Source organism: Pseudophryne corroboree, chromosome 8 (assembly GCF_028390025.1).
Source record: "Pseudophryne corroboree isolate aPseCor3 chromosome 8, aPseCor3.hap2, whole genome shotgun sequence".
In the NCBI taxonomy this organism is placed as follows: Eukaryota; Metazoa; Chordata; class Amphibia; order Anura; family Myobatrachidae; genus Pseudophryne; species Pseudophryne corroboree.
Genome location: NC_086451.1, coordinates 204,021,191 through 204,040,546, shown reverse-complemented (window position 1 = coordinate 204,040,546; position 19,356 = coordinate 204,021,191). Strand labels below are relative to the sequence as shown.

At 48.2% G+C, this 19,356-nt stretch overlaps 1 protein-coding gene across 3 annotated transcripts in view; it reads right to left on the bottom strand.

Annotated features, from left to right (window-relative positions):
- MSN (moesin) overlaps positions 1-19,356 on the bottom strand; it is a 477,122-nt gene that overhangs the window by 55,626 nt on the left and 402,140 nt on the right. For all 3 annotated transcript variants that reach the window (XM_063937062.1, XM_063937061.1, XM_063937063.1), the window contains exon 7: positions 17,710-17,806. In XM_063937062.1, coding sequence (XP_063793132.1) covers positions 17,710-17,806 — 97 coding nt within the window. The remainder of the gene's footprint in view (positions 1-17,709; positions 17,807-19,356) is intronic.

Sequence of the window (19,356 nt, the reverse complement as noted above, 5' to 3'; positions counted from 1 at the left end):
AAGCAGAGGCCTTGCCAGACTTAGGGCATTGTAAATGGCCCTCAGTTCCAGAATATTTATGTGTAGGGACGACTCCAGACTTGACCAAAGTCCTTGGAAATTTCTTCCCTGTGTGACTGCCACCCAGCCTCGAAGGCTGGCATCCGTGGTTACCAGGACCCAGTCCTGTATGCCGAATCTGCGGCCCTCTTGAAGATGAGCACTCTGCAGCCACCACAGTAGAGATACCCTGGTCCTTGGAGACAGGGTTATCAGCCGATGCATCTGAAGATGCGATCCCGACCACTTGTCCAAGAGGTCCCACTGAAAGGTTCTTGCATGGAACCTGCCGAATGGAATTCTGCTTCGTAAGAAGCTATCATTTTTCCCAGGACTCGCGTGATGCACCGATACCTGTTTTGGTTTCAGGAGGTCTCTGACTAGAGATGACAGCTCCTTGGCTTTCTCCTGCGGGAGAAATACTTTTTTCTGTTCTGTGTCCAGAACCATCCCCAGGAACAGTAGGCGTGTGGTAGGAACCAGCTGTGACTTTGGAATGTATAGAATCCATCCGTGCTGTTGTAGCACTTCCCGAGTTAGTGCTACTCCGACCAACAACTGCTCCTTGGACCTCGCCTTTATAAGGAGATCGTCCAAGTACGGGATAATTAAAACTCCCTTTTTTCGAAGGAGTATCATAATTTCTGCCATTACCTTGGTAAAGACCCTCGGTGCCGTGGACAGTCCAAACGGCAGTGTTTGGAATTGGTAATGGCAATCCTGTACCACAAATCTGAGGTACTCCTGGTGAGGATGGTAAATGGGGACATGTAGGTAAGCATCCTTGATGTCCAGGGATACCATGTAATCCCCCTCCTCCAGGCTTGCAATAACCGCCCTGAGCGATTCCATCTTGAACTTGAATTTTTTTATGTATGTGTTCAAGGATTTCAAATTTAACATGGGTCTCACCGAACCGTCCGGTTTCGGTACCACAAACAGTGTGGAATAGTAACCCCGTCCTTGTTGAAGTAGGGGCACCTTGACTATCACCTGCTGGGAATACAGCTTGTGAATTGCCTCTAGCACAGCCTCCCTGCCTGAGGGAGTTGTCGGCAAGGCAGATTTGAGGAAACGGCGGGGGGGGAGACGCCTCGAATTCCAGCTTGTACCCCTGAGATACTACTTGAAGGATCCAGGGATCCACCTGTGAGCGAGCCCACTGATCGCTGAAATTTTTGAGGCGGCCCCCCACCGTAACTGGCTACGCCTGTGGAGCCCCCGCGTCATGCGGTGGACTCAGAGGAAGCGGGGGAAGAATTTTGATTCTGGGGAACTGGCTGACTGGTGCAGCTTTTTCCCTCTTCCCTCGTCTCTGTGCAGAAAGGAAGCGCCTTTGACCCGCTTGCTTTTCTCAAGCCGAAAGGACCATACCTGATAATACAGTGCTTTCTTAGGCTGTGAGGAAACCTGAGGTAAAAAATTTTCTTCCCAGCTGTTGCTGTGGATACGAGGTCCCAGAGACCATCCCCAAACAATTCCTCACCCTTATAAGGATCTATGTGCCTTTTAAAGTCAGCATCACCTGTCCAGTGTCGGGTCTCTAATACCCTCCTGACAGAATGGACATTGCATTAATTCTGGATGCCAGCCGGCAAAATATCCCTCTGTGCATCCCTCATATATAAGACGACGTCTTTAATATGCTCTTATGTTCGCAAAATAGTATCCCTGTTTGACAGGGTCACAGACCACGCTGCAGCAGCACTATCTGCAGGTCTCAGTCTAGTACCTGAGTGTGTAAATACAGACTTCAGGATAGCCTCCTGCTTTTTATCAGCAGGTACCTTCAAAGTGGCCGTATCCTAAGACGGCAGTGCCACCTTTTTTGACAAACGTGTGAGCGCCTTATCCACCCTAGGGGATATCTCCCAGTGTAACTTATCCTCTGGCGGGAAAGGGTACGCCATCAGTAACTTTTTAGAAATTACCAGTTTCTTATCGGGGGAACCCACGCTTTTTCACACTTCATTCACTCATTTGATGGGGGAACAAAACACTGCCTGCTTTTTCTCCCCACACATAAAACCCTATTTTAGTGGTACTTGGGTTAATGTCAGAAATGTGTAACACATTTTTTATTGCCGGGATCATGTAACGGATGTTCCTAGTGGATTGTGTATATGTCTCAACCTCGTCGACACTGGAGTCAGAATCCGTGTCGACATCTGTGTCTGCCATCTGAGGGAGCGGGCGTTTTTGAGCCCCTGATGGCCTTTGAGACGCCTGGGCAGGCGCGGCTGAGAAGCCGGCTGTCCCACAGCTGTTACGTCATCCAGCCTTTTATGTAAGGAGTTGACACTGTCGGTTTATACCTTCCACCTATCCATCCACTCTGGTGTCGGCCCCACAGGGGGCGACATCACATTTATCGGCATCTGCTCTGCCACCACATAAGCCTCCTCATCAAACGTGTCGACACAGCCGTACCGACACACCGCACACACACAGGGAATGCTCTGACTGAGGACAGGACCCCACACAGCCCTTTGGGGAGACAGAGAGAGAGTATGCCAGCACACACCAGAGCGCCATATAATTTAGGGATTAACACTATATTGAGTGAATTTTTCCCAATAGCTGCTTGTATATACAATATTGCGCCTAAATGTAGTGCCCCCCCCTCTCTTTTTAACCCTTTGAGCCTGAAAACTACAGGGGAGAGCCTGGGGAGCTGTCTTCCAGCTGCACTGTGAAGAGAAAATGGCGCCAGTGTGCTGAGGGAGATAGCTCCGCCCCTTTTTTGCTGACTTTTCTCCCGCTTTTTTATGGATTCTGGCAGGGGTATTTATCACATATATAGCCTCTGGGGCTATATATTGTGATATATTTGCCAGCCAAGGTGTTTTTATTGCTGCTTAGGGCGCCCCCCCCAGCGCCCTGCACCCTCAGTGACCGGAGTGTGAAGTGTGTATGAGGAGCAATGGCGCACAGCTGCAGCGCTGTGCGCTACCTTGGTGAAGACTGATGTCTTCTGCCGCCGATTTTCCGGACCTCTTCTTGCTTCTGGCTCTGTAAGGGGGACGGCGGCGCGGCTCCGGGAACGAACACCAAGGCCAGTTCCATGCGGTCGATCCCTCTGGAGCTAATGGTGTCCAGTAGCCTAAGAAGCCCAAGCTAGCTGCAAGCAGGTAGGTTCGCTTCTTCTCCCCTTAGTCCCTCGATGCAGTGAGCCTGTTGCCAGCAGGTCTCACTGTAAAATAAAAAACCTAAAATAAACTTTCTTTCTAGGAGCTCAGGAGAGCCCCTAGTGTGCATCCAGCTCGGCCGGGCACAGAAATCTAACTGAGGCTTGGAGGAGGGTCATAGTGGGAGGAGCCAGTGCACACCAGGTAGTCTAAAAGCTTTCTTTTAGTTGTGCCCAGTCTCCTGCGGAGCCGCTATTCCCCGTGGTCCTTACGGAGTTCCCAGCATCCACTAGGACGTCAGAGAAAATAGTTTATACAGACACAAACGAACATGTTAATACACTTGTGTATGCAGACGCAATTAATGTGTGAAAGGAATAATGTAGCTCATTGACTTTAAAGTATGTACAGTGCACTAAATACTGTGCTTTTGCATTAGGAGCGTCCGAGTCCTCTAACGGCATAAACGAACACCAATGGGAACGGGTACATCTGCATGAGCGTCTGATTCCGCACCCGTAGACATACAAGTAAATATAAATGTGTATCCTGATGCAATTAACTGTTCGAGCAAAACAGTACTGTAGATCATTGGCGATAATTTGTGTTGTGAGAATCTGTGTTGTACTTAATGAGAAGGGACCCCTGCTACTGTACCATTTACACATCTACAGTATCAACGCGACTGAAGCTCTCTATGTGATTTTCATACACAGTATACTGTTGTATCTCAACCTGACCTCCCTCCCTGTCTACTGCATGAACTGTGCAGGCTCCCAGGGGCGAAGGGGGAGGCAGTGGAAAATACCTGCTTTTGCCATATGAGCGTCCGAGTCCCCAAACGGCATAAACGAACACCAATGGGAAGGAATTGATGTTTGCAGTACTTTTACACATGAACTTGTGAATCTTCCATGCAGCGTCGTGGGCTAGCGATGAAGGCGCCCGCCTCCCACGCTTAGAGTCCCGGGTTCGATTCCCAAAGTGCCAATCTTTTTTTTTGTGTTCCCCTGACATTCACTTTATTATTATTATTTTTATTTGTAATCCATTGAAATACAATCAATGGAAGGGTGCACACAGGTTTCACATAAATCGGGGTACATTTGCATGAGCATCTGATTCCGCACCCGTAGACATACCAGTAAATATAAATGTGTATCCTGACGCAATTAACTGTTCGAGCAACACAGTACTGTAGATCATCGGCGATAGAGAATCTGGGCTGTACTTAATGAGAAGGGATCACTGCTACTGTACCATTTACACATCTACAGTATTAACGCGACCTCAGTTCTCTATGTGATTTTCATACACAGTATATACTGTTGTATTGAAACCTGACCTGAACTCCCTCCCTGTCTACTGCATGAACTCCCAGGGGTAAAGGGGGAAGTGGGATGGGGGTAGGGCAAGGCAGTGGAATGAATGGATGAATGCACCTATACTGGCACCAATCACAGAGCATGCTTTGAGCGGGAAGAATTTCCTTTGTTTGAAACAGGATAAAATAGCGTCTCAGTCACAGCCCGGTAACCACTCTGCAAAGCTGTTTCCTCGTAATCATACTTGCTGGAGAATATTTTTGGCTAAAAACATTGCTTGGTCCCAAGTACAGACAATTCTCGGGGAAAAGGAGACCTACAGGACAGAGCACCTAACTAACTCACCTATCAACAGAAATGGTTAAAAGAAAAAGAAGGATTTTAAATACCGGTAAATCCTTTTCTCGTAGTCCATATGGGATATTGGGGACAGATTAGTACGATGGGGTATAGATGGGTCCAAAGGAGCCAGTGCACTTTAAATTTCTTCAACTGGGTGTGCTGGCTCCTCCCCTCTATGCCTCCTCCCACAGGTCAGTTATAGGTAAAACAGTGCCCGAAGGAAAATGACAATTGAGAGAAGGAACATAACAATAAGTGTGGTGAGATTTACACACCAGCACACCAAAACATAACCGTGCCAACAACATTAACCGCAACAACGGAACAGATAACACATAACAGAGAACCTGCAGAAAGTCACCGTACAGAGGCAGCCGCCCAATATCCATTATGGACTACGAAAAAGGATTTACTGGTATTTAAAATCCTATTTTCTCTAGCATCCATAAGGGATATTGGGGACAGATTAGTACGATGGGGATGTCCCAAAGCTTCCAGAATGGGTGGGAACATGCAGAGACGTCTGCAGTACCGCCTGCCCAAACTGGGTATCCTCTTTGGCAAGGGTATCAAATTTGTAGAACTTCATAAAGGTGTTCTTCTCCGACCAGGTAGCAGCTTGGCACGGTTGGAGGGCCGAGACTCCAAGGGCAGCCGTCCAGGAAGATCCCACGATCTCGTAGAGTGGGCCTTCAGAGACTGTGGTAAGGCTGTCGACACATAGGCCTGTTGGATAGTAAGCCGAATCCAACGAGCAATAGACTGCTTTGAAGCAGGGCAACCCTTCTTCTGCACATCATACAGAACGAACAAGGAATCCGTGTTTTCCGATCCGAGCCGTCCTCTTGACAGATTTTCAAGGCTCACACAGCATCCAATGCCTCCGGAAGAGCAGAAGTGCCAGAACTGGATGGAATCACAATAGGTTGATTCAAGTGAAACGCTGAGATTACCTTCGGCAGGAACTGTCTAGTCCTGAGCTCCGCTCTATTCTCGTAAAAGACCAGGTAGGGACTTTTACACGATAAGGACCCTAACTCTGAGATACGGCTAGCAGAAGCCAGGGCCAGTAACATCACCGTCTTCCATGTGAGGTACTTGTCTTCTACCATCATCAGAGGTTCAAACCAGGAGAACTGTAGAAAGCATAACACCACATCCAAATCCCAAGGTGCCGTAGTGCCTAGGCGGCACAAACGGAGGTAGTATGTGAAGCAACCCTTGCAAGAAGGTCTGAACTTCTGGCAGGAGAGCCAACTTCTTCTGGAAAAAGATGGAAAGAGCTGAAATCTGGACCTTAATGGTTCCAAGACGCAAACCTTTATCCACTCCCGTCTGCAGGAAACAAAGGAATCCCCCCAAGTGGAATTCCGCAGATGGATATGTGCATTCCTCGCACAAAGAGACATATCTCCGCCAGATATGAGGATAGCGATTTGACGTCACAGGTTTTTATGGCTTGCACCATAGTGGCAATGACCTTTTTGTGAGCTAGGATGTTCCACTCAACTTCCATGCCGTCAAACGAAGCCGCCGTAAGTCCGGGTAGACAAATGGTCTTTGCTGAAGATGAGCTCTTCTTAGTGGCAGAGGCCAAGAGTCCTCTACGGACATGTCCAGAAGAGCCGCGTACCACGTTCTTCGGGGCCAATCAAGATTGCCTGCACTCTTTGATGCCTGATCCTCTTGAGTACCCTGGGGATAAACGGAATCGGAGGAAATAGGTAGACCAGCTGGTAAGGCCAAGGCATTGACAGCGCATCCCCTGCGCTCGCCTGAAGGTCTCTGGTTCGCGAGCAATAGCAACAAAGCTTCTTGTTGAGGCGAGAGGCCATCATGTCGATCTGGGGGCAGCCCCACCTGCTGATCTGTTGAAACACCTGAGGGTGTAGTTCCCACTCCCCTGGGTGGAGATCATGGCGACTGAGGAAGTCCGCTTCCCAGTTGTCCACCCCCGGAATGAAGATTGCTGACAGTGCTCTCGCATTTCTTTCTGCCCAGAAGAGTATTCTTGACACTTCTCACATGCAGGGTCTGCTTTTTGTCCCTCCTTGTCAATTGATGTACGCCACAGCCGTGGCGTTGTCCGACTGGACCTGGATCGCCCGATCCCTGAGTAGAAGGGAGGCCTGAATCAGAGCATTGTAGATGGCCCGAAGTTCCAGGATGTTGATCGGAAGGAGGTCCTCTTGGGCAGACCACCTGCCCTGGAGCTACGCCCCCCCCCCCTGGGTGACAGCTTCCCATCCTCTCAAACTCGCATCCATCGTGAGGAGACTCCAATCCTGAATACCAAAGCGTCGACTTTCCTGCAGGTTGGAAGACTGTAGCCACCACAGGAGTGAAATCCTGGCCTGGGGTGACAGCCGAATCATCCGGTGCATCTGAAGATGGGAGCCGGACCACTTGTTCAGGATATACAATTGGAACGGTCTGGCATGAAACCTTCCGAACTGCAATGCCTCGTACGAGGTCACCATCTTTCCCAAGAATTTTATGCAAAGATGAATGGATACTCGAGCAGGTCGGAGCACCATGAGAACTATTTCTTGTAGTGTTCTCACTTTTTCCTCTGGGAGGAACACTTTCTGTGCTACCGTATCCAGGCGCATCCCTAGAAACAGGAGCCGCTGAGACGGTTCCAGGTGGGACTTCTACAGACTGAGGATCCACCCGTGGTGAGACAGAAGTTGGATAGTGCGATCTCTATGGAGCAATAGAAGCTCCCTTGAACTCGCTTTTATAAGGAGATCGTCCAGGTATGGAATTACGTTGATCCCCTGGACCCAGAGCTAAAACATAATTTCCGCCATCACCTTTGTAAACACCCTCGGAGCTGTAGACAGGCTGAAGGGTAACGCCTGAAACAGGGAGTGATCGTTCAGTAGGGCGAACCGCAGACAGGCCTGATGAGGAGGCCAAATTGGGATATGGAGGTAAGTGTTCTTGATATCCAGGGACACTAGGAATTCCTGTTGGTCCAGGCCTGCGACCACTGCTCTCAAAGATTCCATCTTGAATTTGAAAACCTTCAGGTAAGGATTCAAGGACTTCAGATTCAGAATGGGTCTCACAGACCCATCTGGCTTTGGTACTATGAACAGACTGGAATAGTAACCCTGTCCTCGTTGTTGTAGGGGTACTGGAACAATGACCTGGGACTGGACCAATTTGTTTATGGCCAGTAGTAGTGTACCACGCATATTTTCCAAAGCTGGTAAGCCTGATTTGAAAAATCATTGGGGAGGAGCCCCGTCGAACTCCAGCTTGTAACCCTGAGAGATAAGGTCCCTTACCCAAGCATTTTGGCAGGAACCGTCCCTGATGTGGCTGTAGTGACGTAACCGAGCTCCCACCACGAGATCCCCTTGGGGTGGGTGGGTACCGTCATGCTGAAGTCTTTGCAGAAGCAGAACTGGTGCTCTGGTCCTGAGATCAGGCAACAGCTAGTTTCTTAGGTTTTCCTCTGGAGCCTCTAGCTGCGTTGGAGGTCCCCCTGGCCCTAGACCGAAATCTGGAGGATCGAAAGGACTGAGTAGACGGTCCCGGGTAGGTACGCCTAGAAGGCAGAGCGCCTGAAGGGAGTAACGTGGATTTCCCAGCAGTAGCTTTGGAAATCCATGTGTCCAATTCACCTCCAAAAAGCCATTCACCTGTGAAGGGAAGAGATTCCACATTACGTTTAGAGTCAGCGTCACCAATCCACTGACGCAACCATACGGCTCTTCGCGCAGACACAACCATAGCCGTGGTCCTAGCATTAATATTGCCAATCTCTTTAAGGGAGTCACAGAGGACTCTTGCAGTGTCCTGAATGTGTTTTAGGAAAGTTACAGTAGTAACTAAGGTCATATTACCCGAGAGACCTTCCTGAATTTGAGTAGCCCAAGAATGAATTGCATGTGTCATCCAGCAACCTGCAATGACCAGTCTTTGAGCTACACCTGCAGCAGTGTAGATCGATTTCAGAGTGGTCTCAATTTTCCTATCTGCCGGGTCCTTTATCGTAAAGGAGCCCAGAGCAGGAAGTACCACCTTTTTAGAAAGGCGAGAGACTGAGAACGTCTACTGCTGGAGATCCTTCCCAGAATTTCCTGCCTCCAGAGGCAATGGGGAAGGTATGCAAAAACCGCTTGCACACCTGATATTTTTTATCTGGATTTTTCCAGACTATTTTAAATAAATCATCCAATTCCTTGGAGTCCGGAAATGTGACTGTCATTTTGTCTTGTGGGAGGAAAAATTACTGCTGATTATTAGCATCCTCCAGGGGGAGCTTTAGCACATCCCGAACAGCCAATATGAAGGGTTCAATACCCTGTATAGGTGTGGCGTACCCACTTATGGGATCCACATCATCCTGTATATCATCAGTATCTGATAGCAGCGCAGGTAAAGCACGTTTTTGGGCACCTGCAGTAGACAGGGGGGGATGTTTAGCAGCTAGATTTGCCACTGCTTGTTGCAGTTCCTGAGTTTTATTGGCATTTGCAGTGAGTTGAGATGACATATCAGACATCACAGTTTTGATAGCTTCCAGCCAGGAGGGTTCTTGACTCTCCCCCACATCGTTATCAGCATTTTGTGACTGACTACACTGCTCACATGATATTGAGCCAGATGAGATTGGGGAGAATCTAGCATTACATACACTGCATAACTTCTGTTCTACCATTGTGAAGAAGAAAAACAGGTACAATACACATACAACACAGCCTGAAATACAACACACGCCTGCCCTATTGCATGTGAGAGGAGATACAGGAGAGAGGACACCAGCGCACCCAACGCTGCACAGTCCCAGTGAGGCTGTCAGCATTTTAACCAACAGTGAGACAGTCTATGAAAAGTCCCTCAGAGGAATGATATTTGTAATGGCGCCAGAGCTACTGTGTAATATTTATACTGGTCATGTCTCCTTATGCGTTTGTAGCCTCACATAAATGCTTGGTACAAGAATATTTAGCCAGTCTCACGCAGGGGCCACAGCGGGTCACCCCCCAGGAGGGACTCGTACGCCTCACCAGCGCTTCTGCCGCACAGTGTACCGAGGGACCCCGCTGTGTACTCACCACCGATGATCACCTTCAGGCAGCGTTCGGGGTGTGCGGCATTCTGCGGCTGCCCCGCTGAACAGCCAGCCCCTCAGGACGGTGGTCCTGCAGCAGGGAAGCTGCTCTGCACCTCAAGAGGCTGGTGACCACCTTCCCCAACTCCCACAGTGCAGGTATCCTATTGCCCAAACAGACTACCAAAAGAAATAAAAGTTTAAAAGAAAATGTTAAAAAAACTCTGGAGCTTGCAGAGTGTGCATCCTCTCCTGAGGGCACTTTTTTCTAATCTGACCTATGGGAGGAGGCACAAAGGGGAGGAGCCAGCACACCCAGTTGAAGAAACTTAAAGTGCACTGGCTCCTTTGGACCTGTCTATACCCCATCGTACTAATCTGTCCCCTATATCTCTTATGGATGCTAGAGAAATTTCAGGTTAGGAACTTACCTCAAAGTATCACAACATGAACAGTCACACAGTGAAAGCGCCTTACTAAGGAGTAAAACACAGCTCATAGCTTCAGTATATTTATCAGCAGCCTCGACCTCTTAGAGGTGCAAATCCTCTGAAAACAAAAGCCTGAAGGAAGATCGCTCTCTAATTCCAAAGACTGATATACATGGTCATGAGCATACAATGTCAAACATTTAAGGGTCACCAATGACACCTGCTGCTACAAGGAGTCAAACAGAATTCCCAGGAAGACCATATATTTCCTCATGGTTAGACTCTGATTAATACCATGCATGGCATACTGTAGAACCCTTATGCAAAGCTGCCAGGACAGTGTTTTTATTTCTATACTTTATGGCAGTAATCCCAACATTGAAAATTGGGGCCCCAATATAAAAATAAACGTTATGACAACTACCTGGGTTTCACTTTCCTAGATGCCAACTGAAACTGTCCGATATGCTTCCGAACTCTCCTTTGACCTCTTGGTAGATTGTCAATGCTATAGTACATGGGTTTTTCTTGCTCAGTTAAAGTGTGTACACACTGAGATATTTTCTTTCGATTTTGACTATATAGTCAAAATTGCAAGAAAAGTTAGTGCAAATCGCAAGGTGTTATGCCGCTTGCGATCCCGATGCGAACTCCCGCGGGGTCGGCATTGCAAGAATTAGGATTTTGGTACCTACCGGTAAATCCGTTTCTCGTAGTTCATAGAAGATGCTGGAGTCCACATTAGTACCATGGGGTATAGACGGGTCCACCAGGAGCCATTGGCACTTTAAGAGTTTTAGAGTGTGGGCTGGCTCCTCCCTCTGTGCCCCTCCTACCAGACTGTGTCTAGAAACTGTGCCCAAGGAGACGACATACTTCGAGAGAAGGACTTAACACAGATAGTGGTGAGATTCATACCAGCTCACACATACAAGGCACGTCAAGTAAACTAGCTTGAACTAATCAGCAAACGGCTGAAACCGTACTTACCCAATAACTATGCTGTACGCAACTAAACAAAGTGGTACTGAACCAAATAACATAAGCAGGAAAACGAAAAACGCTGGGCGGGCGGGCGCCCATCATCCTCTACGGACTACGAGAAAAGGATTTACCGGTAGGTACCCAAATCCTTTTTTCTCTAACGTCCTAGAGGATGCTGGGGTCCAAATTAGAACCATGGGGATGTACGAAAGCTCCCAGAATGGGAGGGAGAGCGCGGAGGCTCCTGCAGAATAGATTGACCGAACTTCAGGTCATCAGAGGCCAAAGTATCGAACTTGTAGAACCTTGCAAACGTGTTCGACCCAGACCAAGTTGCCGCTCGGCAAAGCTGCGTTGCTGAGACACCCCGGGCAGCCGCCCAGGAAGACCCCACCTTACGAGTAGAGTGGGCCTTAACAGATTTTGGACACGGCAGTCCTGCCGTAGAATAGGCATGCTGGATAGTGAACCTAATCCAGCGAGAAATAGACTACTTAGAAGCAGGACACCCAATTTTCTTGGGATCATATAGGACAAACAGAGTCCGATTTCCTGTGACGAGAAGTTTTCTTCACATAAATGTCCAGAGCCCTCACGACATCCAAGGACTTTGAAGTAATCGAGGGGTCAGTGCCCACTGGCACCACAATAGGTTGGTTGATATGAAATGCCGACACAACCTTTGGAAGGAACTGCTGACGAGTCCGGAGCTCAGCTCTATCCTCATGTGAGATCAATTAAGGGCTTTTGCATGACAAAGCCCCCAGCTCAGAGACACGCCTAGCAGAAGCTAAGGCCAACAAAGTGACTACCTTCCATGTAAGAAATTTGAGCTCCACCTCCTGTAGCGGCTCAAACCAATCCGACTGGAGAAACTGCAACACCACATTAAGGTCCCATGGTGCCGTAGGCGGTACAAAGGGAGGTTGGATATGCAGAACTCCCTTCAAAAAGGTCTGAACCTCCGGGAGGGCAGCCAATTGTTTCTGAAAGAAAATGGACAGGGCTGAAATCTGGACCTTCACAGATCCCAATCTCAGCCCCATATCCACTCCTGCCTGCAGGAAGAGGAGGAAACATCCCAGTTGAAATTCCACCGCAGGAAACTTCTTGGACTCACACCAGGAGACATATTTCTTCCAAATACGATGGTAATGTTTAGACGTTACCCCTTTCATAGCCTGTATGAGGGTAGGAATCACTTCTTTCGGAATAACCTTCCGAGCAAGGATCAGGTGCTCAACTTCCATGCCGTCAAACGCAGCCGCGGTAAGTCTTGATAGGCGAATGGACCCTGCTGCAGCAGGTCCTCCTGAAGAGGAAGAGGGCTCGGCTCTTCTTGTAGTAGAGCCAGAAGGTCCGCATACCAAGCCCGTCTTGGCCAGTCTGGGACAATGAGGATCGCTTGAACCCTTGTCCTCCCTATGAGCTTTAGGATTCTTGGGATGAGTGGGAGTGGTGGAAACACGTACACTGACTGGAACACCCACGGAGACACCAGGGCGTCCACCGCCACTGTCTGTGGATCCCTCGACCTGGAACAATAACGCCAAAGCTTCTTGTTGAGACGAGAGGCCATCATGTCAATTTGGGGTAGACCCCAAAGATCTGTAATTTCCTTGAATACCTCCGGATGGAGTCCCCACTCTCCCGGATGGAGATCGTGTCAGTTGAGGAAGTCTGCTTCCCAGTTGTCTACTCCCGGAATGAAGATGACTGACAACGCCAACGCGTGCTTTTCTGTCCAGCGGAGTATTCTTCTCACCTCTGACATTGCCGCTCTGAACTTCGTTCCGCCCTGTCAATTTATGTAAGCCACTGTTGTTACTATGACCGACTGCATCTGAATGGCCCGATTTCTTAGAAGAGGGGCCGCCTGAAGAAGAAGACCGTTGTAGACTGCTCTTAGTTCCAGAATGTTGATGGGCAGGCCGGCTTCCACGCTTGACCACCTTCCTTGGAAGGTTACCCCTTGAGTGACTGTACCCAAGCCCCAGAGGCTCGCATCCGTTGTTAGCAGGACCCAGTCCTGAATCCCGAATCTGCGGCCTTCCAGGAGGTGAGGCAATTGGAGCCACCAGAGGAGTGAAATCCTCGCCCTTGGCGAAAGACGAATTCTCTGATGCATGTGGAGGTGAGATCCCGCCACTTGTCCAGGAGATCCAGTTGGAAGGTTCGAGCGTGCAACCTCCCGTACTGGAGAGCCTCGTAGGAGGCCACCATCTTTCCCAATAGGCGAATGCATTGGTGAACAGACACCCGGGGTGGCTTCAAGACATCCCGAACCATGGTTTGGATCACCAACGCCTTGTCCCACGGAAGAAATACCCGCTGCACTTCCATATCCAGGATCATCCCCAGAAATGACAATCTCTGGGTCGGTTCCAAATGTGACTTTGGAAAATTCAGAATCCATCGGTGGCTCTGGAGCAGTCGCGTTGTGAGAACAATGGACTGCAGCAGCTTCTCCCTGGACGATGCCTTTATCAGGAGATCGTCCAGATATGGAATGATGTTCACACCCTGTTTGTGGAGTAGTATTATAATTTCCGCCATCACCTTGGTAAACACCCTTGGTGCTGTGGAGAGGCCGAATGGCAGGGCCTGGAACTGAAAATGACAGTCCAGCAATGCGAATCGGAGATAAGCCTGATGCGGCAGCCAGATCGGAATGTGAAAGTACGCATTATTGATATCCAGTGATACCAGGAATTCCCCCTCCTACAGACCTGATATCACCGCCCTTGAGAGACTCCATTTTGAACTTTAACTCCTTTAGAAAGGGGTTCAATGACTTTAGGTTCAGAATGGGCCTGACCGAACCATCCGGTTTCAGTACCACGAAAAGGTTTGAATAATAACCTTTGTTCAGCATGTGAGGTGGTACTGGCACAATGACATGTGCCTCTACCAACTTCTGGACAGCGTCTTGAAGCACTGTGCTGTCCTGCAACAGAGTTGGTAAGCCCGACCTGAAAAAACGATGAGGAGGGAGACTTTGAAATTCCAGTCTGTATCCCTGAGAGACTATCTACCACCCAGGGATCCAGGCCGGACGAGACCCAGACTTGACTGAACTGTCTGAGTTTCGCTCCCACAGGCCCCACCACGGGCCCTCCCGTCCACAGTCATGCGGAGGACTTAGGGGTACCTGAAGCATGCTTTTGTTCTTGGGAACATGCAGCGGCAGGTTTCTTGGACTTAACCTTACCTCCCCTGAAGAAGGCTTTGGATGACTTGGCCTTTCTGGTCTTATTGGGCCGAAAGGACTGCTGCATAGCTGAGGAGAATGATCTCTTCGGAGCAGGAGCTGCTGAGGGAAGATACGGAGACTTACTCGCTGTAGCGGTAGAAATCCACGCGTCTAGGGCTTCCCCAAAGAGAGCCTGTCCTTTATAGGGTAGCGACTCCACACTTCTTCTGGATTCCGCGTCGGCCGACCGACCACTGGCGGAGCCACGGTCCCCGACAAGCTGAAACAGACATGGAAGAAATTCCCACAGCTATGGAACCCAGGTCTTTCATGGATTCTACCATGAAACCTGCAGAATCATGAATGTTGCGTAAATATAATGCAACCTCATCCCTATCCATCGTATCCAAATCCTCCATCAAGGCAGTCGACCACTTCACTATTGCCTTTGCAATCAATGCACTAGCAATAGTGGTACGTAATATGGCCCCTGAAGCAGTGTACACTAATTTCAGAGTATTATTCATTTTTCTGTCTGCCGGCTCCTATAAAACCACTTAACTGGCATGGTCAGATTTCATGCAACTGTGCCGTCCCACCCTGTCCCCCTTTATTGACGAGGAGATCAGTTCTGCAGATGTGCATAATATAATGTTTAAATATTTAAAAAAAATACTTTTTCAACTTTATTAAGTAAAATAAATTTTAAAAAACAATGTTGTTAACACTTTTGAAGGGAAAAATCGTCAGTTAAGTGGTTAAGGCGGTAGATCCCGGTACCGGTAAAACCAACTTCTTTGAGAGTCTGGATACAGATGTGTCAACAATCGGCGGGTTTTCCCACTTTTTCCTATCCACCTCAGGGAAAGGAAAAGCTACCATAATCCTCTTAGGAATCTGAAACTTCTTATCAGGGTTCACCCAGGCCTTCTCAAATATAGCATTCAGCTCTTTTGACGCAGGGAAGGTTAACGAGGCTTTCTTGTTTTCAGTGAAGAAATCAACCTGCTCAGGTGTGGGATCATTAACATTTAACACATCCCTGATAGCCTCTATCAACAACTGTACCCCCCTTGCGAGAGATGCGGACCCACGCAATACATCCCCATCACCATCTGTAGTGTCAGAATCGGTATCCGTGTCGTCCTGTGTTACCTGCACAAACGCACGTTTGTGGGGGTATATTGTGGGGTGACCCGAAGTACCCGACAAGGGCCACACAGCCACCGAGGACTGCAATACCTGGGTTGCAGACTCATTACTGGCACCCCTGTCAGAAATCTGAGAAATCCAAGTCCTGATAGAGGAAAACCACTTTGGTTCCCTTGCTGGAATCTGTGCTAAACCAGTGCTAACCTGATTGCATGGAATGGGATCATCCTGAGAGGATAAATCCTCTGCAGCATATGACACTGTATCCCTGGACATTGCTGCTAGAGACCACAAAACACACCACACACACACAGGATGGGGTAAGACAGAATTTCCCCCCCAAGAATGGCAAGAGAGAGACAGAGATTGGAGCCAACCCACACCAGCGCCTAAAACAAGGAGAAAACCCCTTTCCAGTGCTGACTTGTGCACCTTAATAGGAGACACAGTCAAGTAATAAGCCTCCCCTCCCTCTACAACCCCCTGGTACCGTTACAGTAAACTGGAGCTGCTGTGGAGGGATCAGGATCTTCCTTCAGCTTGTCAGCATGCAGGAAAATGGCGCTGGAACGCTGCAGGTCCGCTCTGAGGAGAAGCTCCGCCCCCTTCCCAGCGCTGTCTTTCCGCTGCTCTTCTGAGGTTAAATTTGGTCTGAGGAGTTGTGCTGGCTGGGATCCCTGGGGCCCGACAGGATTGCTGACCAAAAGTGAGGGGTAAGCGCTGGCCCAGGGCGCCCCTCACAGCGTGCCTCTGGTACCGTCTGGGAGCGCGGTTAATAACGCGCTCCCTCCCCTGTTGCTGCCATCTTCACATCGGCCCCCCGCTTGCTAGGAGGGTCGGTGACTAACTCACCACTTTCTTCAGCTCTGTAAGGGGTCGGTGGCATGCTGCTGGGGTGAGCAGTTACCCTGCAGCGGAGACCGATCAGCCCCTCTCTGGAGCTCAGTGTCCAGTCAGCGGAGTCAAAGGCTCAGACCCCGCAGGGCGGACACTGCTCCCCCCCTTAGTCCCACGCTGCAGGGAGGCTGTTGCCAGCAGCCTCCCTACAAAATAATAAACTCTAAAACTAAACTTTATTAGGAAAGCTCAGGAGAGCTCCCCTAGCTGTGACCGGCTCCTCCGGGCACATTATCTAAACCGAGTCTGGTAGGAGGGGCATAGAGGGAGGAGCCAGCCCACACTCTTAAAGTGCCAATGGCTCCTGGTGGACCAGTCTATACCCCATGGTACTAATGTGGACTCCAGCATCCTCTAGGACGTTAGTGAAAAGATAGACTGTGCAGCCAAGTCAATCCTTCCTAGATCGGTGTACTATCTAATTCATCTCACATGTCAATTACATCTCACATAAGCCAAAATCTCACATAAGCCAAAATCGTAAGCATACATAGTTCATATCTCAAGAAAAGTTAGTCAAAATCGGTGGTGCTGGGCTCCGGGGAGTTCAGGGGAAATCGCAAAGTGAAAATCGGGCATAGCAAGGATCTCACCGTGTGTACACCATTATTTGTATCTACTCCATTATTGTTTTAATACTCTGTTTTTATTGTTTATTTTTCTGGTGATTTACCGGTATTGTACCGTATGAACCAAGTATACTGTATCCTAGTTTATGGAAAATAAAAATATTGTTTTAAAGAAATAATAGTAAATAAATGTTATGGCAACTCCTAGCACAAAAACCTGGAGCTGTGCATGGCATTTCTGTATTCATTTTCCTGAGTGAAGAGAGTGAACAGCAAATAAGAGAAGTACTGATGCAACTACAACACTGGTAAACAGCATCCACATTCCAGTGCTCATCAACCAACACTGTAGTTCTTGACAGGCTTGGGAATAGTGAGGAGAAGCTACAGACAAATGTAAAGTGTCCACAATGGTAGATCCACCACTGTGAATGGACCTGCAGGTGTGTTTTGTCTTAAAAAAAATAAAATAATGGAAACACAGTAACATACCATTTTTAATGTAAATATACTATTTCAATATTAGATTTCAGTAAAAATTATTAAGCTTCAGTAACGTACATAAGCATGTATATACTCACTGGTGCTTTCTTGTCAATAGGTTTGATAACAAACTTCTTGTCATTGAATGAGATATTCCTGATCTCACTCCAAGGGAAACCAATCTTTGGAGTCAATCTACAAATAAAAAATAAAAAATTAATAAACAAATAAGTGTTTCCATGACACCTCAAAATGCTTTGCATTGGTGTTAAGGTGCAAACACACTAAACTATATTGTCAACCATATTGCTCATTATTACCCTCCTGAGCGCTATTGTTGACCATATTGTCTGTCTGTATGCTGCTAACGATGAACGGTGGCCCATGCATCGTTATCTTGCACCTGTGTCGCCTGTGCATGCAGCTCAATTTGGACTTATCATCCAAAGCTGCATGTATGGGCCGGCCACATGATGACGTCACTGAACGATATCGCTTGCCTTATCATTTAGTGTGTACCCACTATATCGGCCGCCCGGCACTGACGATATCGCTCATGGAGCGTGTCGCCTAGTGTGTATGCAACTGTATGTACATTTAACCAGCTATAAAGCCCATAGATTGTAAGCTTGTGAGCAGGGCCCTCCTACCTCTAAGACTGTTTGTTATTACACAGGTTTGTCTTATCATTGTGTCCAGTTGTAAAGCGCAATGGAATTTGCTGCGCTATATAAGAAACTGTTAATAAATATGTCACCTGCACAGACAAACACCCCCCCCCCCCCCCCCCCCCAAAAGAACACAACCTTGCTTTGTACATCAAATCTTCATAGACACAAAGCCAATATAAATCAGCAATATAAAGGAGGCACGGTCAATATATAAAGGACACCACATGGATGCAACCAGCCATAAAAATGTAAAACTAAAAACATAAATATTACGTTAAACATATTCACATAATGTATGAGTAGTGTGAATAGTGTGTGTATGTATATATATATATATATATATATATATAAAATCAGATTTTACTCACCGGTAAATCTGTTTCTCGTAGTCCGTAGTGGATGCTGGGGACTCCGTAAGGACCATGGGGAATAGACGGGCTCCGCAGGAGACTGGGCACTCTAAGAAAGATGTAGTACTACTGGTGTGCACTGGCTCCTCCCTCTATGCCCCTCCTCCAGACCTCAGTTAAGGAAACTGTGCCCGGAAGAGCTGACATTACAAGGAAAGGATTTTGGAATCCAGGGTAAGACTCATACCAGCCACACCAATCACACCGTATAACTTGTGATAAACTTACCCAGTCAACAGTATGAACAACAACAGAGCATCAACAATGGATGCCAACATAACATAACCCTTTATTAAGCAATAACTATATACACGTATTGCAGAAAGTCCGCACTTGGGATGGGCGCCCAGCATCCACTACGGACTATGAGAAATAGATTTACCGGTGAGTAAAATCTTATTTTCTCTAACGTCCTAGTGGATGCTGGGGACTCCGTAAGGACCATGGGGATTAGACCAAAGCTCCCAAACGGGCGGGAGAGTGCGGATGACTCTGCAGCACCGAATGGGCAAACACAAGGTCCTCCTCAGCCAGGGTATCAAACTTGTAGAACTTAGCAATGTGTTTGAACCCGACCAAGTAGCTGCTCGGCAAAGCTGTAATGCCGAGACCCCTCGGGCAGCCGCCCAAGAAGAGCCCACTTTCCTTGTGGAATGGGCTTTCA